This window comes from Candoia aspera, chromosome 5 (genome assembly GCF_035149785.1).
Source record: "Candoia aspera isolate rCanAsp1 chromosome 5, rCanAsp1.hap2, whole genome shotgun sequence".
Classification (NCBI taxonomy): Eukaryota; Metazoa; Chordata; class Lepidosauria; order Squamata; family Boidae; genus Candoia; species Candoia aspera.
Genome location: NC_086157.1, coordinates 84791443 through 84817766, shown reverse-complemented (window position 1 = coordinate 84817766; position 26324 = coordinate 84791443). Strand labels below are relative to the sequence as shown.

Below are 26324 nucleotides of genomic sequence, written 5' to 3'. Positions count from 1 at the left end.
CTGATAAATAGATGCTCCCAGCTCATAAAGAATGAACGTAGAGTTCCCTGAAGGCTACATTCCTAAAGTAATAGGGTCTATAAACAAAACAAAACTCGTATTAGCAAGAACTAACAGGAGACTGAATATAATTTTCTGTTATAATGCCACAGGGAAATCCTATCTGCCCTCCTCCTGGCTTGCCTTTATCTTTTATTCTGGATTTTGTCTTTTCAGTCTGCATATGAAATAGTCACTTTTACAACAGAAAGCTGTTAAATTCAATTTTAAAAAAGGAAAATAAAGTAAACAATCTAATTATTCAGTAAATAAACAATGCACATTGAATAGCGAAGAACAATGAGTAGAACATTTTATCTTACTTTTTCTAATGCAAAAACAAATGTCAGGAACATAAAATTTATGTTATTTTAGTTAGCCCAAAAGATGCACGACATGAACACACAACTAAAGTTTTTACTTCAAGAAACTTTTATTCAAACCCTTCCCTCAGTATTAATGAGACATGCTCTTCATTTCCTGTCTTAAAGCATTATGTAATATTTGCTCTGTCAGCCAGCTGCAAACAGTAACCTCTGATGATTGCATTAAACTGAAATGCAAAGTATTCAGTGTATCAATAATTTATGGCATACATAAGTGTTGCCACTATGCACTATAATCTGTATTCAGATTAGAAATTATGGAAAGTCAATACAGTTGACCTGCATTCACTCAATAACTCAGAAAATCAAATATGAGATTACCCATTCCAATTCCTTTTGTATGTGAGGAATTACTATTAGGGTGCACATTCTCTGAAACAGTTCTCTCTGGAAGACATTTCCAGTGGCCAGTTCCTTGCAGATTAGAAGGATCACAACTCCTGTCCTCTCCACATTTATACCTTTGGAGTCAATTCTCTCTTCACAATGCTAAATCATTCTCTATGTTAATATATACACAACATATGGGGGGGAGGGCAAATAATATGAGAAAGCTAGCATTAGGAGGATCCAGAACCGTTGTATCATTATAATCAACAATTAACCTAATTATATTTTATTTTTAAAATGTATATCCTATTTTCCACTAGGAAGTTTTCAAATTTTCTCCGTGAATCAACCAATAAGTCATAATGAAATACTAAATCAATAGAACAGTATTATGATAAATGAAAAAAACTCTTATTAATATAATTCTCTGTATTCGCAGATGCCTAAAACCTAGAACAAGTTAAAATTTATGGTGGAGGGCAGAATTCTACTGTTACAGCACTGCAATGTAAAAAAAAAAAAACCCTCTCTGGTAGATACCAATCTATTCTTCAAAGGTGGAGGCAAGAGAATAACCATCTGATTCATAGACAAGCTTGCTTGGGAGAAGCTGCCATTCAAAACCCTGTTTCCAGAATATTATGAAACACTCCATTTTTAAGTATGATACTGTATTTAAAAAATAATGCACAGAAGACATAATAGAGTAGAATTACTCCATATTTTCATGACAATATGAACCATCTTTAGAAAGTCAAGCTTCAGTCCCAATGCAATAGTATTATTCTGAGCTTTGGAACTTCCCATACAGTTTTCAGTGTTTATGTGAGCATTAAAATATGTATAGGTAAACAACCATGAATGCAATCCTAAATCCATTTTATTGGGAAGTAAATTCAATTTAATCTATTATAACATATTCCTAATAAATATTGTGTATTGTAAAAAACTGAAATTCAGTGATTCAGCCCACTTCATTTAGCAGAGCACAATATAGAATATAGTACAGTATACACGGTTTATAGGGTTTTAAAATTCTTTTATACTATTTTAAACTTTCATTAACATGTAGAGGATTTAATCCAATAATCCCTTCAACGAATTTCCTACAATCTTTTTCTTGCAGACTTCCCCCATTTTCAAAGCAACAGAATGTAGTGTCAAAGCCCAAGAAGAAATCTCCCTGTAAATTTAAGCCTATTCTGTGTTTTTTTTCCTGATTATAGATTAAACGATGTTCTCTGTAAAACCTCGTTAATACCAACCAAGTAAGAATCCTAAATATACTAAATGAAAGAAAGTAAAACATGGGTTTAAAAGGAAAAAGTGCATGCACTTTTACACACAACACACCCCTGTTTCTCATCTGGCCTTCCCATCATAATTGAAGAATTGTTTTCTAGTTACATCATCAGGAAATAAAACACAACGAAAAAAAGGCTTGGTGTTCATACTTTTCTCAGAGGAGGCCAGCTAAGCTTGGGTGTCCCCCCCCCCGCCCCAATAACTCAGAAAAGAAAAGTAAAATTGTTTTATGGCAAAGAAAGAAAGAAAGAAAGAAATTAAAATATTGCTCTGCAACCACTTCACTATTATCAATGGTGAGAAGAAACTATTCTAAACTTTTCCATGCATTCATTTTGGCCACAAATCAGTCTGACACATGAAATGTTTCGCAGAGTCCAAAGTATTTGAAGCCAGAAAAACTACACACATGCATGAATATGCATGCACGCAGGCACACACACGTATATTTGTAGTTCTGGCTATCTCTAAAGTACACTAAATACAGAATGAGGCTGCACAATATAGAGTTCCTTATAAGGTACTGCCATGACGTAATGCTTCATAGGCTTTGGGCAAGCAGAGAGTTTCTCTCTCATTGTTTCGTGTAACTGCTGGAATGCTCACATCTCTGATGCCTAAGAGAATCAAAATCCGAACACTACCGAGCAACAATTAAGTCAAGGGCTCTTCAGTGCATTTGCTGAAGGTAAGAGGGAAATTGTGGGATGAAGTCTCTTTTAGCAGCCAATAGGCATTTTGCTTCAAAACTCAGTTGGTTCGCTTTATATTATCTAGAACATAAATGGCTATTTTCACAGCACAGCTCTTGGACTTAATGCTGAGATCAGTCATGATACCAAACTACTTTCCTGTTCTCCATCTAAGCCTAAAAAGTTATTCCAAGCCAAAACTGAAGCATTAAATTAAGGACAGGGGAGAGCTAGGAATTACACATAATTTCCAAGTGTGTGCTGGACAGAGTCATAACTGCATTTTAAAGAGGGAAAAAGACTCAGTGACATTGTAATGGTTTAAAGAAAGTTGTAGCAATTCTTTTGATACATGTTAAAGAATATATATTAATAGGCAAGTAGAAACACGTATTCACTAAGGCTTATTGTGCTTTTGAGCAGCTTTGGTAGCTTTAACTTTGGAAAATGTAAATTATACTCAAGGCAGCAGCACTGACAGTAAGGCAATTATTACTGTTATAATTTTAATTCGTTTTTTAAAATTTACTGTATATGTTCATATGAGAGAAATCTTTAACACTAGAAATGGTTTTCAAGAAAGTGATGTTATTTTGGAAATCGCTTTTTCTTCTCTGTATAACATATGCTGTGGCAAGGTAATTATCAGTCTCAGCTACCTGGCACTAAGGTCAGTCAGTGTCTTTCAGAGAACAGTACAGAATTGTGTTTCATATATTAGCAGTTACATATTCATGGTAAGATTAAGACTGAAGCAAACTGAGTTGGACATGCATATCTGGAGCGGGGATGGGAATACATGTGAAGATTATATTTTTATATATTCATGTAATTCTTCCAATTCCATATTCAGTAGCTATCTTACAACATACAAAATTTCTCAACTATATATTCATGAAAATAGATCTCTTGAAATAATAACAACAACAACAACAGCTGGGCCCACAAAGGTAATTGGGTGTAAGCAATGTTAACTTTAAAAAATTCAGCAGAGTATTTTGGAAAGCAGCAGCTAGCTTGGCAGAGTTTATTAAGGATGTGCTTGCAATGTACACAACTTCAAGAATATGTATACTGTTTGACAATATAGAAAGTTTTTGTTTTTAATAATAGTAAATTGCATAATCTATTGTTTAATAAAATCTTCTAAATACCTAACTGTCAGAGTGAAATTCTCATTCACTGCTATGATGACACCTTTATCTCATGAATTAACCAAATGTAAAGCAATAGTTTCCAGGATTTTAAAACTAATAATCTAATGATGAATAGTAACCCCATTTTCTTTTGGTCCTTTCAGGCTATTTTGCTGGAGGTTAGAGCAACTCACTTTACTGATTTTCAAAACCAACTAATTCAAAAGAACTGGGATTTTAAAAGACAGTATATTATTTTTCAAGGGACTTCTTCTAAATGTAGCCACCATGTTTTAGTTGGATTTGTAAAACCATGAAATGTGATGGCCCCAAACTTATATAATTAATTACTTTACAAAATATATCCAGCATGTTACTGTTTATTAATTTACAGAAATATTTCATTGGATTGAGAAAAGGACATCCTGTGAAATAAAGACAATCAGACTAAATGAAATAAAGGATAAATTAGAAAACTTTTTAAAAGCTTGATTTGTTAAGAAAGCAAGTTGAAAACGTTTTTTTCTCCTAGTCATCTGGTTTAAAAACTTTTGAAAACAGGAAATGGAAATAATTACTATATAATATAAGCACTAATGGAATAAACTGTATTTATCCTATTCAAAATCACTCTACTTAATCAATACATCAACAAGTAGAAGTGTTATAAAACATATTATTTGTCATGATTAAAAGTTTCCATTCAGATACCAGGGCTTATTTGGTTTTCATCAGTTTTTAGAATTTTACCAACATACTCAGTTTCAAAACTACCAATCAAGTTTTTCCTTATTCAGTGCCATGCAGAAATGTAGGCCTACAATTCTTACTATCAATCCTGGCTGATGTTTATTTTGGTTGGAGACAGTAGGAATTGCAGTCTAAAACAACTGGATACCCAGAAACTTGATAAAGTTTATTTTGTGACTTATTCTGATTATCAATAAATAATTTTAGACCATATTAAAAGATATTAGATATATTTAAGTATTTGGTTTCACTGCCCAACTTACTTCATTGAGAGATTTGTACACATGCTTAACTCTCTCCCAGACAAATCAGAGGAGCTTAAGTATTGCTTATCATGCCAATTCTGTTTCTATACAGTACAGCACAATTCAATTACTTTGCAGTAATTCCCATTCCAATAATTCTTATTGAACATCCACACAATCTTTGTAACTATCAGCAACTCAGTACTTATTTATAGACTGGTATGCTCACAGAAGCTTGAAAGATAGAAACTTGAAAGACTGTGGACAGGAATGGCAATGCTACTATATTAATACTACAATAAATGGTGTGGATTTAAGTCATGTGGTCTATTAGATGAATAACATTTCTATTTTTAATCAATATTAAAATGCTATGATATTAAGATTATCAATAGTAAAATGATAAATTATGCTAGTTCATTTCATCTCCCACACTATTTTTCATAGTGTAAGTTTGAATCACACTTAATACTAAACAACTAAAGTGTTCCTTGGTGTACTACTCATTGAAGGAGATTGATTTGCCCCACATTGTAACCAATTCTTTCATGTTTTTTAAAAGGCTGTCATAATACAGCCTATTAGTATCAAGTCATGCTTGATTCAAATACAAATCATGTATAATGCAATGAATTAATCTTGAGAAATTGAGTATAGGGTTACAGCCTTAATTTTGGTAAAACAATTTTCCTAGATTAATTTTAAGCATGCTTAATAGTAAGAATCAGTTCTTTGACTAAAAAGCATATTAAAGATAAGAAAGTAAGAGAGCACTTAAAAAGCTGTTATCACTACAGTAGTTCCAAGTAGTTTCAAGCTTTTTTACTGGTGGCGTATCTAATGCAAAATGTAGTAACTGAACATGTGTGGAAGGGTTTCATTCCAAAAAGCATATTATTAAACATCTATCTTACTGCTCTATTTGCACCTAAAAGGAATACAGGGCAGGAATCCAAGGGAAAGAAGATAAACAAGCCAACATAATGGCAATGTTTTGTGTGTCACCAAGCCCATTTCCATTTTTGTTTATTGTATCAATTTATATAGCCACCCATCTCAAATATATGACTCTGGGTGGCTTACAAACAATTAAAAACAATATAAAAATGCCAAAATACAAAAACTACAGTTTAAGAACAATAAAAAATATAAAAAACCATTAAAAAACCAGACTACAAAACCCACAGCTGGGGTGTTCTCACATCCATCAATAACACTCAGTACAACCACTGCACAGGCTCTACCCGTCCTAGGTGCCCATGCCCAATGGGCCACATAATCATGGCCTTACAAAAAACAGCAGGGTTGGAGCCAATCTGATCTACAGGGGGATGATGTTCCAAAGGATGGGAGCCACGACAGAAAAGGCTCTCTTCCTGGGCCCCACCAGATGACACTCACTGGCTGATGGGACTCTGAGCATATCTCTCCTGCTGAACCTGATGAGACAGGTAGATGAAATTGGAGAGAGGCAATCCCTCAAATTACCCAATCCCATGCCATGATGGGCTTTATAGGTTATCAACAGCACCCTGAATTGGACCTGAAGCAAACTGGCAACCAATACACCCCGCGGAACAGAGGTGCAACATGAGCCAATTGAGGGGCAGCCTAATTTTGCCTCAGTTGAAACTTCCAATACTTTTTAAAGGAAGCCCTATGTATAGCACATTGCAATAAACCATACCAGAGGTGGCCAAGGAACGAGTGACCACAAGCAGGGCCTGCTGGTCCAGGAATGGGTACAACTGGTACATAATTGTGCAAAGGTCCTCCTGGCCAGGGCTGCCATCTGTTCCTCAAACAGGAGCCGTGAGTCCAGAAGCACCCCCAAATTGCACACAAGTTCTGTCTGGGTTGGAGCAACCCCATCCAGAACAAGAAGTGGAAAGTCCCCAAAACCAGGGGGCCCCAACACTCAAAGCCATTCAGTCTTGCTTCGGTTGAGCTGAAGCCAGTTGTTCCCCAGCCAACCCCCACAGCCTCAAGCACTTAGACAGGACCTTCACAGCATCACTTAATTGGCCAGGAGTGGAGATGTAAAGCTGAATATCATCATTGCCATTGGATAATGACAATTCCTCATTGCTCTCAACTTTAAAATAAAAGCCTGATTAAATAAATTATGAAATCCTTACATTTAGCTCCTGCCTTTTCTCCAAGGAGCAAAATATAAGTTGCACAATTTCCCTCCATTTTATCCCAGCAACTTTGTAAAACAAGTTAAACTAAGAGAATATGCCTTAGCCTGTATGGCATAGTTTACACACCTATCCTGTCCTTTCTAGTGTTCTCCAAGTCTCAAAATCATCATCTCTTGGTCCATTTATTACCTAAAATAGGCATGGGAAGTCTATGGACCTCTAGATGTTACTGAGCTACATTTTCTAATCAGCATGGCCAATGGGATAGGAATTAGGAACATCTGGGGGATTATAGGTTCTCCATACCCAGTGATGTATTCTTCTAAATCTGCTACCAACATAGTTAGCAGTAATTCCAAACACAGAGCACACTTTCAAGGGCAGGAGTAAAGACCAATTTAACAGTATTGAGACAAAGGTATTTGAAGTGCTGCTATCAGACCTTGGAAATTAAACAGATACACAGGAAAAAAGAATTGAAAGAGACTAGAAGGGGAGTTCCTGCTGTTACAGGACCATCTGTGTCTGAAGCTTGATTCTGCACCTGGGGCCACCAGAAAAAGTGGTTATACTTTTCTTTTTTTCACAAACTGCATAAAGTACACCTAGTTCCTGAAAATGTTCTGGTAAAATAATATTTTATGATCAGTACACCCCTTGTGAGCATCACAATGAGTTGTCACTGGCAAACAGCCATTTTCAAATTCATCCAAAAATATTAGCTAATTTAGGAAAGGAGGTAAGTCTCAACATTAGATCTATTGACTATTTTGCTTTAGTATCATTGTTGCTTAAGTTATCAACAATATCCAGAAAAGCATACTAATACCTGAAGCAAATACTGAAAGGGACTTCAGAAAATTACTCAGTGGAACATCTGTACATAGTCTTACTGCCCAAAGAACATTTACAGTGAAGCAATGTTCCTTGATCTCTCCGGGGCTCACAGGTCATGCAAGTACATTTAGAATCAGGGTACCAATGCCCTTTTCAAAGAATAATCATCTTTCCAAATCAGGAAAGTCATAAACTTATGATTCAGGTAGAAATCCATAGTTTTGCAAGCAAAGACAGAAGTTACTACATATAAAAAGACAAATTTGCAGAGCAAAAGCAGAGCTCACCAAATACTGTATTGGTTTTTCTTAACCCCTCCATTTAAGTAGCTTGCAAACATGTTTGCCACAATTCAAGAAACACTATTATTAGCAACTGTCTCTATATGCTAAAAGTAACATTCAAAAACTTTTCAGATTTTAACCATTTTTAAAAAATGTGTTCTTAATAAGGATGAAGCTATTAGCTGGACTATTCCCAGCTTTCCAGTTTGCAAACAATATATATTTTGAAATATTACTTCTAATTTAAAGAGCTGCTATGCTATTGATATCCCAGTGTGAAAGCCAAATTACAATTGAATATTTTTCCCAGAATAAAAGCAGAGCGTTACCTGGAATTCTTGGTTCAAAGTTGTCCTCTCAAATCAACAAAGTTGATGACCTTGGGCTGGCCTCAGTTTCCCCATTGCTACAACTCTAGTAACAGAACTGGATCACATGAGATAACTTATAAAGACCATTGATTCTATAGAAAATGTTTTAAGCATTTCAATGTCAGGCTTTTACTGACAAGACCTTAGCAGAATTTCCTGGGCTTGTTTAAAACTAAAGAAATTTTTAATACTAAAAAATTCAGGAGCTTTGGCCACCCTTGGTCAGTCAACCAACCACATAACATATATAAATAAACCAGAATAAGGACAATATATTCAAGATGAAGTCAGTCTGTTCTCTAATTACATGGAAAAGCTTAAGTGGTAAGTTTAATCTTAGCACAAAGAAGGCAAAGTTAGATGAATTAGAACTCAGGAGTTCTTTCCTCATAGTCGTGTACTCTGACCATCATCCCACATCTCTAGTGTCTAATCTTTCCATTTCCTCCTGTTAGCCTTCCATCTGCACAACAGTAATTTCCTGGCTGATGTAAAAGTTAAGTGAGTTCCAGTTTTGACTGTTCTAAATAAAATTACTTGCTGCTTTTCTGGCCTAAACTCAATCTGCCTATGAGATAGAAAAAGGAGACAAGAAGAATGCTCATACACATACAATTACCAAGTAAGCTGAAGAAGAAATAAGGTAGCACTTCTGTTCAACAGTTAATGCTCACTCATTAAAAGTCTTTTTAACAAACTTCTAAAATTGGGGCTTAACTTATAACCAAAGCATGATCCACAGTAATACCAAATTAGATCAAGTATGTTCCTGAAGTCTGCATGGCTGATGGGCAAAAGGCAACCAAGGGACTTCCCATTTGCCATAGTACAAAAATGGCCTGGCAACATTTTTTTCCTGCTGTGTTCCTTGCCTTTATCTTGTTCTCAGCTCATGAGTGAGGAAAGCTTAAGATATCGTTAGTTGTACTAAACTAGTGTTTTCTCCCTTTAGATGACAAGATCTGATGCAGCTGCAAGGGGTGTAAAATCTAGGTCAGGTGATCAATACAGATGAGATCAGACCAAAACTTACAAGCCATTTTGGGCTGATGTGGGCAATTCTTCCCCCCAACAAGTTAACTTTGTCTGCAGACATTCTACTATTGTCTCCCGAAAGAGCGGGATACATATAGCAGCACTGTGTTGGTGACTGTGCAGTAGTGGTAGTAATAATCAATGCTTTGTTGAGTGTGGATATGTTTTCATCACTACTGAAGGAAACTGTGATGCACTTCCTGCTCAAGAAGTCATCACTTGACGCCATTATTTTGGACATTAGATCTATTTATAAGGAAATGTTGTGGAGATAGTGATGGAACTGCAACTGCAGAGAGACCTAAAGAAAATGGATTATTGGATTCCTGGAAGCCAGGTTTCAGGCCAAGTTATGGAAATTGCACTAGTTGTGCTTGCAGGTCACCTATGCAATGATGGTGACTGGGGGAATGCAATCCTCTTAGCCCTCCTTGATCTCTCAGCAGCTTTTGATATATGAACCATGGTATCTTTAAGGACCATCTTTCAGGGACTGGAGTGGGGGACACTGACTTGTAGTGGTTATTCCTGAATGTGTGGTTTCACTCAATGATGATAGAAGAGGACAAATCTACCCCGAGAACTGGCTCTGGGATTCTTGCTCTTGACTCCTTTTTAACATCTGCATGGGGAAGGTCATCTGCTGGCCTGTGATTTGATACCATCAAAATGCTTATAATACACAGGTGTACATTTCATCCCTGGGCCAAAAAGGTGATGTGGTAGAAGTTCTAACCCAGTGCCTGGAGGCTGTCAGGATTGGGATGGAAAGGAACAAGCTCCAGTTGAATCCCTCTAAGACAGAGTGGCTTTGCATGTGTGTCCTAAATGATTCCAGATAAATTTCACGCAGTATTTGATTCTGAATGGGGTTGTACTCCTCCACCCAGAGATAATCCACACTTTGGGGGTTCTCCTTGACTCATAGCTCTTGCTTGAAGACCAGTTGGCAACTGTTGCTAGAAGGGCTTTTGCACGGTTCACTTTGTGCACCAACTGGAGCCATTCCAGGCTGGGGGGACACTGTAGACAGTCATTCGAGCTCCAAGCACTTCTTGTTTGGATTACTATAGCACAGTGTACATGAGGCTGCTCTTGAAGAGCATTTGGAATCTACAACTGATGCAGAATACAGCAGCCAGGTAGTTATAGGTACGTTCTGATATATTTGAGTGACCTCCGACTGATTGCCAGTTGGCTTACATGTGCAATTCAAGGTGCTGGTCATCACATTTAAGGCCCTATACGGCTCCAGACTCCAGTGGTCATCTGAGTGACCACTTTCTCCTGCATTCATCCACCCATGCAACATCAAATAGGGCCAGAATCTTCCAGGAGGATGGTGTGCTATAATTGAAGGTGGGGTTTATGGGTGTGTGACATTTTTCTTTCTCTTTTAATTTTGTCATTTTTCAATATGTCCTTGGAATTTTGGATTGGGGGGGGTTATGTTGACCCTGTTAGCTGCCCTGAGCCTTTTTGGGAATCGTCAAAGTTAAATCAATACATATTCAGTTTCCCTCAATTCAGTAAGGGTTACTAGTAAGGTAAGAAGACTGTAACCTACCATCCTTTTCACTAATAGTGTTATATTACAGATTTATCTAAAAATATTATATAACAAGAACTTCAAGCCAGCTGTTTGTAAACAAGGGAAGCATGCATTTCAGAAATGCTTTAAATAAAGACCTTATACAAATATTAGCTGTAAACAGATATACTTTCTGCAGTACTAAAGAAATATAGACACCTTTCAAATAATCCAAAAACTCCTATTTCATAAGTCAATGTGGCAGATAGGAATAGTTATTGATCCAGAAAGAGTTACAGTATTTTGGTTACCTACTCATTTCCAAGTCAAATAAAGGTGCAGGTGTTGACCTAGAATGTCTAATCAACCTTGAACTTGAATATTTAAAAGAACTCATTTCTCTATACCAGCAAGACTGTCTCCTTAGATCTGGGCAGTATAGAAAGGTATCCTATTATTCTACCTTTGGTGAAAAATGTTAAATGATGATGTAAGATATTCTCTGAAAAGACGACAGTAATAGGGAATGTTCTACTTCAAGAAAGGCTTTAGGTGCCAATTTCACTTTTTAAGACCCGTTTGCCCCACTAGATACTTGTAAATGAAGTGGCCATTACACATGGTATGATGTGTCTGTATGTTTATTTTGGTTTATTTTGTTTTTTCCCATATCTGCAATTAGATTTGTCTTACTGGTAGCTATTTTATATTGTTATATTGTTTGTATTGCTGGGATAATATATTATGAATGGCAGACTTCAAATTGTAGCAAACAAATATATAAACAAAATATTTTAAATATATAAATATAATGTGGTACAAAACTGCTGTACAGCTTTGTGGCTGTAGAAGTGGCTTTCATTTAGTTTAAAAAGTCTAAGGATAATAATTGGAACTAATATCATTTAGTTTATTTAGTCTAAGGAGAATAGAATAGAACAGAACAGAACAGAACAGAATAAACTTTTATTGTCATTCCACTATACACCAAGGTGCATATTAAAATGAAATTTTGTTGCAATTGGCTCACAAAAATAATTACTATATTATATATATATAATATATATATATATATAATTAATATATTATATATTATATATATAATTGGAACTAATGTAGCTGTAACAGATTATACAAACAAGCAGTTAAAATACATGTCTCTGAAATTGTCTCTTTTTATAAAAACTTAATTCTATGAACTGCTTTTACCAGAATTTGCCTGTTTTTTATTCCAAATATTAGCTATACAATCCATGTAGCTTTCTTTACCTGGCCAATGTACTCTTATGAAATTTGAAATGGGATTCAAATAAGCTTTTTTACCTACATATTGTTTCCCGGCATTCAACCATTCTAAGGCTAGTCTTTCTCTAATAGTTTTAAATACCTTTGTCTATGATAGAATACCATTTCAAATATTAAATCAAATTTACTTTTCCTCTCTACATAACCACTCTTCTGTAGAATGGCATGATCCGTTATTACATTTGAACATGCATTTTATAAGAAATTCCAAGCTGAATAGGTAAAGAATAATACTTCTCCTGCTTGATTTCACTTTAGGTTTTTAAGTTAGGATTTGAGTTTCCTTTTGCTTCTACAGGGACTAGAAATATGCAACATAACCTAAACAAGAGATCCAACCAATTTGAACACTGCTGTATGTTGAGTACACAATTTGTCACATTCACTTTGTTTTTTTGGGTTAATCATAAGGAAAAAAATAGGAGGCAAGTATGTGACATCCAGAAGTTGCCACGGACCAGAAAAAGAAGGAAGTGACAGATTTCTTCCCAATTAAAGGCTGAAAATCATGCTTCCTTTTTCAGTGGAATTTTTATTTCCTTAACTGGGAGAAAAAGAGAAGCTTCTTGGTTTCCATTTTCATTCCAGCGAGAACATTGTAATTTTAGCAGCAAAAATCCAACAATTCTACTGTTCTTCATTAAGATATACTCTTTTTTTGGTGAAAGAATTTGAAAATGGTTGTCTGTAGGTATAGGTATAGGAGATGTGGATGTGTGCAAATGTAAATATGTGTATCTCCCAAAAGCTTAGTGCAAAACTCAGGGATAAATTTTTTTCCATCCAGTGACTCTTTTTTATTAGACTGTTACTATACATGCAGCTTCAGAAGTTGACTTAAGAAGTATCTGGTTCCTAACACATTAACAGATTTTATTAAAGTCTTTGCACAATCTCAATTCTATCCTGATTTCTTTATAAGAAAGTGTGTTTTTAGTGTTGTTTTACCCAATGAAGAAGAGTGATAACATAAATACTTCTGCTACCGCATGTTCATTTTCTTCAGTGAATGCCTTTTGCTAGAACTCTTTAAATGCTTGGTTTCCAACACTCAAACTAGAAGTTTCCAAGAAAAAAATATACTTTGTTTAAATTGATGTTTAAAAATCATCCCTGCATCTTGACCCATGCTGTTCCATCAGAATGACAAAAACACTGCATTGAAAGAAACTGCCACAAGTCCTTCGCCAAAATCTAGGTTCCTTACTCAATTGTCTCCTTCCTTTAGTTCCCTATCCCATGCTTGCTTACCCCAATTATGTGTTTAATTTTAGACCCAGCCAAATAAACAACTAATAAAAACAGTTTAGTTCCATGAGCAACTGAATATTTCACACCATCAAGCAAACTATCAACCAGAGGTAGAGGATTTACCACTAAAAATGCAATGCAATATAACCAGCAATACCTATGAATAGTTTAGTCTCTGCTGAGAAAATTTTCAATAAATTTCCCAGTTTTATAATTAACCACTTGGTTCTGCTTTGAATTGCCAAATTATGTTTAAAAAAACAACATATTTCCTTTTATTATATTTCTGTGCTATATCATCAATAAAAAATCATTGTAAATTTAGTTTACATTTTAAAAAGGTAATTAAAATTACAGTGTGAAGGCAAAATAAAAATAATTTAAACTGCAGAGAATTTATAGTATTTATTTTGTATTATATATCATAGTTATATATAAGAAGTAAATAAATATAGCTTATTCAAATAAAAAATCATGGATAAACTAAGAAGATATATAAAATGTAATAATTCTCTAAATGTCTTTGGTACTTTAACAATGACTTTCACAGAGTCAGGTCCACAGCTACTCTTGCTATCATTTTAACTGCACCACTTGAAGAAATTTTCAACAGGTTCTCCTCACCAATCTTCAGTTGAACACGTGGAAAAATAAAGAACAAGACTTTAATGACAGGGATAAAACACAACTATTTTCAATTTTGTTTACTGCTCATTCCTTCCTTTTTAATATTACGGATTGTAGTTATTCTTGAATCCTAATATGGTAAACAAACTTAATACATTATATCAATAATAATGTACAGCATTATGTTTAGACTTTATATTTCATAGTGAAGCAATATTTTCCTTTCTCTTTCCATAATTCTAGCTACTGAATCAAACTGAATCATCCATGCTTCCTTTACAAAGTGATTTTACATAAGTTCCCTCTTTCTTAAACAGATGTACTTCAGGGATACAAAAGGAGCTACTTAATTCCCACCAGGTTTTAATTCAATCATCTTTTTTCTTAACTAAATAGGAAAATGTTTCCATCATGTTAAGACTATCCTTTTTTATTCCTGAATGAATTTTCTTTTGGAAAAAGTAGGATGACAAAATTCTTCCAGGAATACTCTTGATTTTATACCAAATTAAAACCACAGCTGTGCTGAACTACTTTTTTAAAAACATAAGCAATATATGTTAAGATTTCCACTTGAGTACATTTATTTGAGTTACTTATCAATTCAATTGTTTTCATGTAAAGCATATGGACATTAAGAATTTGCACCAGTTTAATGGAAAAATTTATTGTGTTCACAAGCATGAGTGCCTTTTATTGCCAAAACCACCTGTTTGTTGCTTACATATGAGTCATTGAATTCTTGGCTGTGGACACATTTCTTTAAATTTAAGTATTTATAACATTTTCCAAGTGACCCCTAAAACAGCTTATTAAAAAATGTCTGTGTTTGTGTGTGTATTTAAAACATATAAGTAGGAATCAAGAGACAGAAACTAAAAGAAAAGCTCATTTCAAAGCAGTAACCCCTTTGTTTCATAGTTGAAAACAATGAGAACACATTGGGAGAGCATCATTTTACAGATATTTAAATAACACTTCTCTGTAAAAATCAAAGTGGTTCTTTACTATACAATACCACTGGATACAGAAGAGAAAATAGAACCAATAATAACAAGGAAATGAACTATAATTAGCTGCAATACTAATGCAAAAATAAATATGTAGGACAGGTAAGACTGGGAAAATAAGTAGCTCAATTTTCATGGATTCAGTAGCAATCTAATAATACCTTCAAGTTCATTAAGACAAGAACTATGAAACAATACAATAGGATTCAGTGGCCCATTTAATTAAGGTTAGTGACAGGTCCCAATCAGTTATCTAGTAAAAAGACAATCCAGTGATATTATTATTATTAATTATTATTTATTACATTTATATCACCGCCCATCTCCCCCAGTGGGGGACTCTGGGCAGTTTACAATAAAATATTAATACATTCTCCATCCCAAAGCTCTGAATGCTAAATTGTATAAATCAAGATGATCAATGCCGTCTGAGACAACCTGGCGTTCCTGTTTAATGCCTTCACTTTAAAATATTGCAGTAGTAGTTTCAAGGTACAGCACCAAGAAAATTAAGTATTAAGAAGGTAAAGGAACAGATTACAAAATATAATCTAAGTACAAAGGTCTTTTAGTGGAAAATAAATGCAATAAATAAATAGGTTTCTGTATTTAGAAAAATGTACCTAACTGCTACAAAACTAATATGTATGTTTCTGTTTTCCAAAAAATACCTCATATATACACACACACACACACAAACACATAAAATATCGAGAGAGAGCGCGCACAAGCACTATAAGGTAAAGTCTCCTTCAAACTGAGGTTGATTTCTGAAGACTTCATGGAAACATCCATGTAGCTTTCTTGGTAATGATATGAAGTGGTATGCCATTGCTTTCTTCTGGATGTTTTTATTTCCTGCAGCACAAAATTCTTTATTAATATTCTAAGTACTTTTACAACTGAAATTGAGTTTCATTTTCTTTCAGATTGAAAAAGCTAATTGAACAAGATGCAGTTTATCAAGCAAAAAGAGAAAAGGAAAATTGCATGAAAATAAACAAACTGAAGGAGGAGCTAACAAAACTCAAATCATTCACTTTAATGGTAGTGGATGAACAACAACGACTAACAGAAGAGCTGAGCCAGCAAACCCAACAAATCCAAGATTTAACCACCACTGCAGAACAAGCGCATGAAAAACTCTCCATCGCAGAATCAAAAGCCCAAGAACAGGAACAGAAAGCTCTCAGGTTAGAAGAAGAACATCAAGCACAAATTAGAAAGATTTCTCAAGAACAGGAAGCTAGAATGGCCAAATTAACCAATGAAGAGAGCCAAAATCGTCAGCTGCACTTAAAATTAACAGTTCTTAGTCGACAGATTGATGAACTTGAAGAAACTAACAAGTCCTTAAGAAAGGCAGAAGAAGAACTGCAAGATCTAAGGGAGAAAATCAACAGAGGGGAATGTGGAAACTCTACCCTTATGTCTGAAGTGGAGGTGCTCCGGAAAAGAGTTCTAGAGATGGAAGGAAAAGATGAGGAACTCATAAAACTGGAAGAACAATGCCGAGAACTTCATAAGAGGCTAGAAAAAGAAGCCACACAAAGTAAAAATTTTAAAGTAGAAGTTGATAAACTCAATAAGAGAATAATGGAGCTTGAGAAACTGGAGGATGCTTTCAGCAAGAGCAAGCAAGAATGTTGCTCTTTAAAATGTAACCTAGAAAAAGAAAAAATGTTAACAAAGCAGCTGTCACAGGAACTTGATGGCCTAAAAGCTCGCATAGGAGAGCTTGAAACCACTGAGAATAAATTAGAAAAAACAGAGTTCACACTTAAGGAAGATTTGTCTAAACTGAAATCATTAACTGTAATGCTTGTAGATGAGAGGAAAACAATGAATGAAAAAATAAAGCAAACAGAAGAAAAGGTACAGACTGCAAATTTACACCTTCAGTTGGAACAAAAAAAAGTTATGTCAGTCACAGAAAAATTGATTGAAGAGAGTAAGAAAGCATTAAAATTTAAAAATGATGCTGAAGAAAAAATGTCCAACCTCACAAGGGAGAGAGATGAATTGAAAAACAAACTGAAAACAGAGGAAGAGAAAGGAAATGATCTCTCCTCTAGGATGAATCTGCTAAGAAAAAAACTCCAATCCTTGGAAGCCATAGAAAAAGAATTTCTTAAAAATAAACTTAAGGAGACAACAAAACCTAACCCAACTTTCCAGCAAGAAAACAACAAGATTAAAGAACTAATCCAGGAAATTGAGAAGCTGAAACATAAACTTAAAGAAATGAAGGCCATAGAAGATGATCTCATGAAAACTGAAGATGAATTTGAATCTTTAGAACGCAGATATGTTAATGAACAAGACAAAGCCAGATTTTTATCAGAGGAACTTGAGATAGTGAAGAGAGAACTGGCACGGTATAAGTTAGCAGAAAAGACAGAATGCAACCACGAGCAGAGATTATTCAGAAAACTCAAGGAAGAAACAGCTAAGTCAGGTCATCTTTCAAGGGAAGTAGATGCACTGAAAGAGAAAATTCATGAATATATGGCAACAGAAGATTTAATATGTCGTTTAAGAGAAGACCATAGAATCTTGCAAAAGAAACTTACTCACCAAGAAAATAAAAACAAAGAATTAGGCAGAGAAATGGAAACCCTTAACAAAGAACTGGAGAGGTATAGGCGTTTCAGTAAAAGCCTCAGACCGAGTCTTAACGGAAGGAGAATTTCTGACTTACAAGTTGCCTCCAAAGAAGTCCAAACTGAACTAGTCGACAGTGAGCCACCTGATTACAAGAGTCTAGTTCCTTTGGAACGGGCTGTCATAAATGGACATTTATATGAAGAGAGTGATAATGAAGATGATGATGATGATGATGATGATGATGAACCAATGGTATCCTTCAAGTGCAATTCTTCTGTTGCAAATAACAGCAAACTTTGGATCCCCTGGATGAAGTCCAAAGAAAGCCACATTCAAAATGGAAGAATTTATGCCAAGCAAAATGGAAATTGTATTCAGCCTAGAAATTTAGTTTTAAGCCACACACCAGGCCAGCCTCTTCATATAAAGGTTACTCCAGACCACGAGCAAAACACAGCCATGCTTGAAATAACAAGCCCAACTTCAGAGAGTTCTCACTCCTTTACTAGTACAGCTGTGATACCCAATTGTGGCACATCAAAGCAAAGAATAACTATAATTCAAAATGAATCTTTAACTCCTATAACATCTAAAGTACCTGATGGCTACTCAGGTCAAGAGCAAGCCATGGCACCTCTTACTATGACCACTTTTGCTAGATCTCAAGCACCTGAATTATGTAGTTCTGTAATATCTGACAGAACAATGTGTCCTTTGGCTTTGACAAGTGCAAGTTCCCCTGAGCAGGTACTTTCACCAGAGCCCCTGGAAATGGCTGACAAACATACTGTCTTTAAAGTATCCCCCGAAAGGCAATCATCTTGGCAGTTTCAAAGATCTAACAGTTCTAGCTCTAATGTAATAACTACTGAGGATAATAAAATACATATTCATTTAGGAAATCCTTATGCACAAGCTATACCTAATTCTGTAAAAAACAGTAACTCTTGCACTCCTGTGCAGGACAATAGAACTCCTAATGGAACACCAAGTAAATGTATCAACAAAATCACCAGCAGCATCACTATTACACCAACAGCAACTACTCTCCCCCGACAGTCACAAATTACAGTAAGTAGTGTCTACCACTGACTTTTCCTAATTCTGCTGACATACATCTCACTATCACAACTGTATCCTTTCCTTCCCAGGAAGACTATTTTTGGGACAATCTTAATGAGAATTTGGGACAAGTTCTTTGCATGTGTCAATAAGAGCATACAAAACTAACTTGCTGGTTTGTCTCTTTAATCATGTGAATTGTGCAATTATTCTATTATATGTTCAATTAAGTATATTTTCTGTTAGATACTTAGACTTGCAACTGCATAAATGCAACTTTATGTATTTATATTTTTAATAGTGGCATTATTTCAGCCTGCAATTATTTCACTGAAACATTTTAACATTATAAAACAGTAAATATTTTTTTAACCACTGCCTGCAGAAATCATTTCATTTCTATTCTCTTGTGTGTGTGTGAACTACTGCATGTAAACCATGCATATTTATTTTTAGTCTTTAGTCACATCTGTTAATCTTTTAAACAGATCTTAATCTTTAGTCAGTTTGTTAATTTTTTAGTTGGCTGGATTTGCTGTGGGTTTACAAATAAATACTTTCAGATTGAGCATTATATAAAATTGCATGTATTTTAAATGATGATGCATGAAATTAAATGAGACTCCAGAACAGTTTACCAGTTAAGGGAACAACCTGAGAGCCAGATGGTTGCTAAGGTATAATTTGAAAAGCAGTTAATCATCTGGTTTAAGCAGTCTTTCCCAGCCTAGTGCCTGTAGACAAGTAAAAGCTATAACCCCAGAACTTCCAGACAGCATACCCAACATGGCCTGCAATGTCTAGAAGGCAACACCTTATGGAAGACTGGGGTAGGATAAGAGAAGTCTCTTATTGATTTAAAAAAAATGGCCTTCAGTGCAGGCTGTTTTAAAGATTTTATATGCAAAATGCATTCAGTAATTGTGGGGGACAAAACCTCATCAAAACAAAATTGGCAAAATACTTATGAAAGATCAATGTTTCTCCTGCTTAAACATAAATTAAGAAAATAGTACCTAGCTTGCTTCAAGCCAGTAATTTCTTTCACCCCTATATTTCTAGGAATATAGGAAACTATCTCAGATGTGATTATTTATTCATCTAGCCCAGTAGTCTCTACACCAGCCTTTCCCAATCTAATGTTCTCCAGATGTGTTGGAAATCAACTCCCATTTTCCTTGCTATCATGGCTATCACCCCTGCTGGAGGGGAAGTCAAGGAGATGAAATCATCAACTTGGGAAAGACTGTTCTCTAAAGTCTCAGGCAAAGAGCCACCCAATCATACTGCATTTGATTCTTTTAACTGGAGATGCTAGGGACTGACTTTCTGCCTGTAAAGTATGAACTCTGCTGCAGAGCTCTGATCCCATATTCACTTTTGCCAGCAACCCTAATTCTCAAAGATATAAAATGGCACTCAAGGCCACAGACAAATGAGATGACAATTCTAAAAAAGAAAAATAATGATATATTGTCATCTTTATAGAAGAATCCATAAGAATTTTAAAGGCAAGCATTCTCAAGTAAATACAGGATGCACTCTGCCTTATCAGAATACAGAATGTCCTATCCAAATGAAGTTTCAGTGACTAAAAATGGCTAATGACTAATGCTATATACAATTTCCAGGATCACAAGTAATAAGCCTCTCAGAATAAGAGGTACTACTGCACTTGCATTCACTTCTTGGATTCCCAGAAGCGTCCAGCCGGCTGCTGTAGGAACAGAACATACATCAGGCAGATCTTGAATGAGATCCAGGACAGCTCTTGTTTCTTAGTTTCCTTTTTGGGAAAAAAAAACCCTCATCCAATATGTAACTAATTTGCTCAAATGAATACAAACAACTCTAGAACACATAAGCCAAAACAGTTGAAACTGAACACCGTATGGACAAATGCAGAAACGAGGGCATAAATATCAAGGCTATCCTGTTCTTAAGCTCTGGTTCCAAAAAGATACTTTATGGAGTGTGGGCATACTTGTCCACCACTCTTTAATACAGCTACATCTTTTCCCGGGACCATGTGGGATTTAAATGACAGCCAGAGGACATATCATGCAACAATTAAAAGATGTAAACTTTAAAAAATAAACAATTAGAATATGTAATTAGCTTCAATACAAGCAGGCAAATAACCTAAGAACTACGCCTTAACTTAAGAGAAAAGGAGCAAATATTAGGGATGTAAGACAAATAATACTTCCTTGGCACTGCAGTTTGGGGAACAGATATTTCTTAAGATGTTACTTGGAGCTTCTCTTCTTCTGAAGCAGCAAGGGGGAAATCAGCTACTGTTGATTCTTACTGTTGTACTCTTGTGACTACACACACACATCAACAACATAATGATCAAACAATGTAAAACAATCACAACTCTTTATGGAAGTTGACCTGAAGTGACATTTTAATATCTTCAATTTACTCATTTATTTGTTTATAAATTGATTTATCAAATTAATTTATATCACCACCCAAGTTTCATTTACAACTCCACGAAAGCTAACACAGGATTTAAAAACACACACACACACGATAAACATCAAATGAATAGCAGAAAATAGTACAAACATAAGTAGCTTTTGAGGCCCATAGCCTAGCTCCAACCACACAAATAGCACACAAAATGGACTCACCTGGAATCCATGCCCAGGGGAACTTATACTGATTATATTAGGATCAGTGACTAATAAAACAGCTGAATGATATTGTTATTTAATTAAGAAAAGCCACAGGAGGACTAGCAAGATTATTCTGCAAAGTTTGAAAGGTTGGACATCTACTTCTAAAACTTAACTTGGCTTCTTAAGTGAGCTATGAATGCTATGTTTAATATTAAGCCCATATCTCCTTCAGTATTGCTATAAATTAATACATCTAGCCTGAGTATATAGTAATTCACAAAGATTTACTCATGATCAGCTCTTATGTATAAGTTATTCACACACACACAGGATCACAGTTAAAAAGCATCTCTATTTCTACTCAAAATTCCAATTCTATACCAAATACCATGTAAAAAGCTATCATAATATTACTGTAATGGGCTGGCAACAGATGATGCCAATTAACTCTAAGGCTCGTCTACTTTTAACTTAAATACAGGGTTTCTCTCTAAATGCTTCAAATGGCAACCACATTAAACATCCTATAATATAAGATTCAGAAATCCTTGAATCATCAGTTGCATCGTAAAGGGCAATGGCAACATGTAAAAAAAATCAAGCATTTACTCATTCTCTAAGGATTCATCTAAAATGTATATATAATTGAAAACAGCAAAATTAAAGAAAATTTGGGTCATACTATAATCCATCCATACAAGTGCAGTACTATTTTTCTGGATGAGTTGAAAGTTGAGGGTTTTTTTTTCCAACAGAGGCCAGCCAGATCCCATGGACATACACAATTAGGGCAAAGGAAACAGATTGTCTGCAACCATACCCTACATTTGACAGTCCAGAACTAAAGTATTTGGGGCTTGCAAAAGAGGTTTTAGAAGTGGCAAGGAAAATGTAAGGGCACGTAGCAGTAGCTGACTGAACTTCCTTCCTCTGGCATACCACTTCACAGGCTACAAATTATCTGCTCAGTAGGCCTTCTGCCAAGTCGGCCTCAATGAGTTGAAGGGGTTGTCATTTAAAGGTCTGTTTTCACAAGCAGCGTGTATTTCTTGTTGCCATGTTCATGTAGCTGGAGGGTGTAGGGAAGAGAAAGAATCAGCTGTATAATTTTTTTTCCATTTAAAATAATCCCTCCAAAATACTGAACACATCAATTACTTTTAAGAATTTATAAAGAGAAAGACTGAATTTGTGTTTATTGTTTTTCTGCTATACAAGCTGGTTATATTCTAACAATATATAAACAATCAACATATCTTATAAGTGTGAAATTTAGCATTTGTTTTCTAAGTTTAAATCCTCTTATGGATCAATATCTTGAGAAAAGCCATTCTCTGAATAATTAGACTCATATTAGTATATGTAATTTTGCAGCTGAAATATTCTTAAGGGATTACAACATGCTTTTATCATATACAGTAAGGTTGATGTACTGTATGTCTCCCTTACATTATATATATCTGATTGATATGACTCTCTTTCCTACCTTCACATTTCTTCCCTTTAAATGTATTCCTATTTCCTTTTAACATTATTATTTAGTATTTTTATACTAGTATTTCTCATCAGAGGATTAGTCAAATCTATAAATATTAAGGGTTTGTGCTTGGTTCTCTTTATATATAATAATCCAGTGACATAAAATAGTTCCCACCAATGAACAGCTATAGCAAATATTACAAACCCAGAATCTGAGGCTTTGATCCATGACTGGAAAACTCATCAGGACACCTTCGTGATATCTGGAACTGTAGAGAATCAGGAAGATGACTTTGAAAGAAATACTGTAGGCAAGAACTATTATATAAGCAAAGCGAGTTGAAACCTTCCTTAAGGCCTGGGAAACAAGCTAATATTTAGAAGAGGCTCAAGCAGGCCCTTCCTGATTCACTGGGATATAAGAAAGAGGAGAGGAAATGCACAGGCTTGCAAGATTCTGTTATTCTAGCCTATTTCAATAAAGTATGCTCTTCCTGTGGAGTCAATTTCCTGATATGATCTCTACCCCAAAAGGCTGACAGGAACTATCAATTTCCAATTTCAAAATGTTACGCTATTCTTTAAGACAGAAGTGGGCAACATATGATACCTACCAACCACTTTTATGCTCCTGGCATTCTCTAAGATTGTGCTACTGATATTCAGGAGTAAAGTTACAATTTTATGCGGCACATTATCTCTTAATGAAATAACAGCTAAGCTAGCTTTTCTAGATTAACATGCTCATTTTGCCTGAAGCCACCATTATCCCAAATAGACCCCCACCAATGCAGTGAACATGCATTGGTGGGGGTCTATTTGGGATAATGCAGTGAACATCACATGCATGCAATATAACCAGTTACAGTAGTTGTGGGATATGCGGCACAATGTTATGCAGGTTCACCCAAATATCCCCTGTGCACAATAGAGCTTTCTTCTCTGTGTATAGAACTGCTGAAGCATCGATGATGAATTGCATCTGGGTTGAGGCCCATCTATTTATGCTACCTGATATTTAAAAGATATTCAAAGTCCAAGCCACAAGTTAACAAAAGCAAATCAATGGCCAAATGGGCACCACTTAGCGTCCAATTGCACCTGCTCTAGGAACTGATTACTTTCACAAAGAAAAGCCCATTACAACAGCCAATATAGCACACAGCAAACACAGAAAGCTGTTTTATACCTGGTCAGATTATGTGTCCTTCTATACAGAATTGTTTAAAGTTCACATAGCATGCCTTGTTTAAACCGTACAGGGTCTTTGTGTAATGAAATAAATCCAAATTATTATCTACTGTGACCTACAGCAGCTCTCTGAATTATACAGTTATCATACGATTTCATATCTCTGCACATTTTCTTAACTAGGGAGTCAGGGATTGAATTTGGCACTTTTTTTTCTAGATGCAGTGAACATCACCAATCACCTCTACACCCCTGTGGCTTTATAGACAATATGAAGATAAGAAAAAAGGGCAAAATAAAAGACAAATCTGACTGCTATAATCACCTAAGACTAAATTCATAGCATTTACTTTTGAGCAGGTATGAACAGGACTGTACAACTCCTCACTTGAACCAAAATGCCACTTTTACTGTACAAGCTTGTGACAAAACTTGTTTCAATAATCTGCAGAATCAAAAGTCAGTGATTTCTAACATATACAGTTTGGCCTGATAAAAACAGTTCTTAAAGAAGTTTATAGCCAATTTGAATTTTGGATAATTGGATAAATGTCCAAGGAGATTAGAAAGGATGAGATTAGGGGGCAAATGATAAGTCTTAAAAACTATTCCCAGTTAGTTCCTAGGTAAAATTAGACCTGGTACTATATAAAAAAAGGAAATGTATTTGTCTAGGTCATATATTTAGTTTTTCTAATAGTTAAAATAATTAACTATTTGTTAATGTGTTTGTAAAATGTATTTGTCTAGGTCACATTAAATAGTTTTGTCTCAACATAACCTTTGTTCCTCTCTCCAATGGAGAATTGTTTTGAAGGCAAACGAACATCTGCCCAATGGTAAGAAGCAGAATGACTGGAAGGAATAGTGGATGCTTCCCCTTTACATATTTCCTCTTCACCACCACACCACATAATAGTAGTATATTAGAACTCCTAAGTTTCAATCAATTTTATTAAAAAGCTCCATTAAAAAAAAAAAGCCCAGTGCAAACTGGGAGATTAGACACTTTACCAAATCCAAGAGCCAGGCCAAAATCTTGGTTCTCTTCTTGCCCAAGAACTGGGCTGGTAACTACCCAAGCAAATTGTAGCTTCAGAAAACATCTTCATGAATAAAGCTACAGACAGATTTGCTATTTATCATAACACAACACATTAATTATTAAAACAATTCATTTATCTTAATTTGATCAAGAACTGTTTGAATTTTTTGTTGTGTTTTCCTCTTTAAGCAACTATTTAAATACATAAAATATCCTCTCATATATGCCTTGCTAGTATCCCATACTGTCCCAATACTCACTTCATTATTTAAATTCCATTCAAAGAATTCTTTTAATTTCTTTTGGCAATCTTCTACAAGTTCTTTATTTCTCAACAAAGTTTCATTTAATCTCTGAGCTGTCGATCGGAAGGTCGGCGGTTCGAAACCGCGCGGCAGGGTGAGCTCCCGTTGTTAATCCCAGCTCCTGCTCACCTAGCAGTTCGAAAACATGCAAATGTGAGTAGATCAATAGGTACCGCTTCGGCGGGAAGGTAACGGCGTTCCGAGTCGTCATGCTGGCCACATGACCCGGAAGTGTCTATGACAACGCCGGCTCCAAGGCTTAGAAACGGAGATGAGCACCGCCCCCTAGAGTCGGATTCGACTGGACTTTACGTCAAGGGAAACCTTTACCTTTATAACTTTTTGGGTAGAGTTTTATAGCCAATTGAACTGGATTATGGTCTGAGAAGGATCAGGGGAGAATTGATACATTTAAAATTTTATTTGCCAAATTTTTAGATACCCATATCATATCGATCCTGGAGAGCGATTTGAATCTGTCTGAATAAAATGTATAATCTCTAGCCATACCATTTTTATATCTCCAGGCATCTACAATAGACAAATTTTCTGACATATCAAAAAAAGATTGGGGCAATTTTCCTTGATTTTTTTTTATTTGTTGTTCAGATTTTCTGTCAATAATTGGTAAGGTAACTCCGTTCTAATCTCCCATCATAATCCAATTGTTATAAGATAATTCGGAAAGTTCATTTAATAAATTTTGATAGAATTTATTCTGATTATCATT

General features: G+C 35.2%; 2 protein-coding genes across 4 annotated transcripts in view; one reads left to right on the top strand and one right to left on the bottom strand.

The window, feature by feature from the left end:
* Positions 1–19325, top strand: part of FILIP1L (filamin A interacting protein 1 like) — a 57686-nt gene extending 38361 nt beyond the window's left edge. The window contains exons 1-2 of one of the 2 annotated variants that reach the window (XM_063305615.1): positions 2650–2748; positions 16208–19325. In XM_063305615.1, coding sequence (XP_063161685.1) covers positions 16269–18977 — 2709 coding nt within the window. In that variant the 5' untranslated portion in view covers positions 2650–2748; positions 16208–16268 and the 3' untranslated portion in view covers positions 18978–19325. Of the gene's footprint in view, positions 1–2649; positions 2749–16207 lie in introns of those variants that run through there. The other variant, XM_063305616.1, reaches the window with a different exon arrangement.
* CMSS1 (cms1 ribosomal small subunit homolog) overlaps positions 1–26324 on the bottom strand; it is a 200592-nt gene that overhangs the window by 158562 nt on the left and 15706 nt on the right. The gene's annotated exons all lie outside the window — the stretch shown is intronic.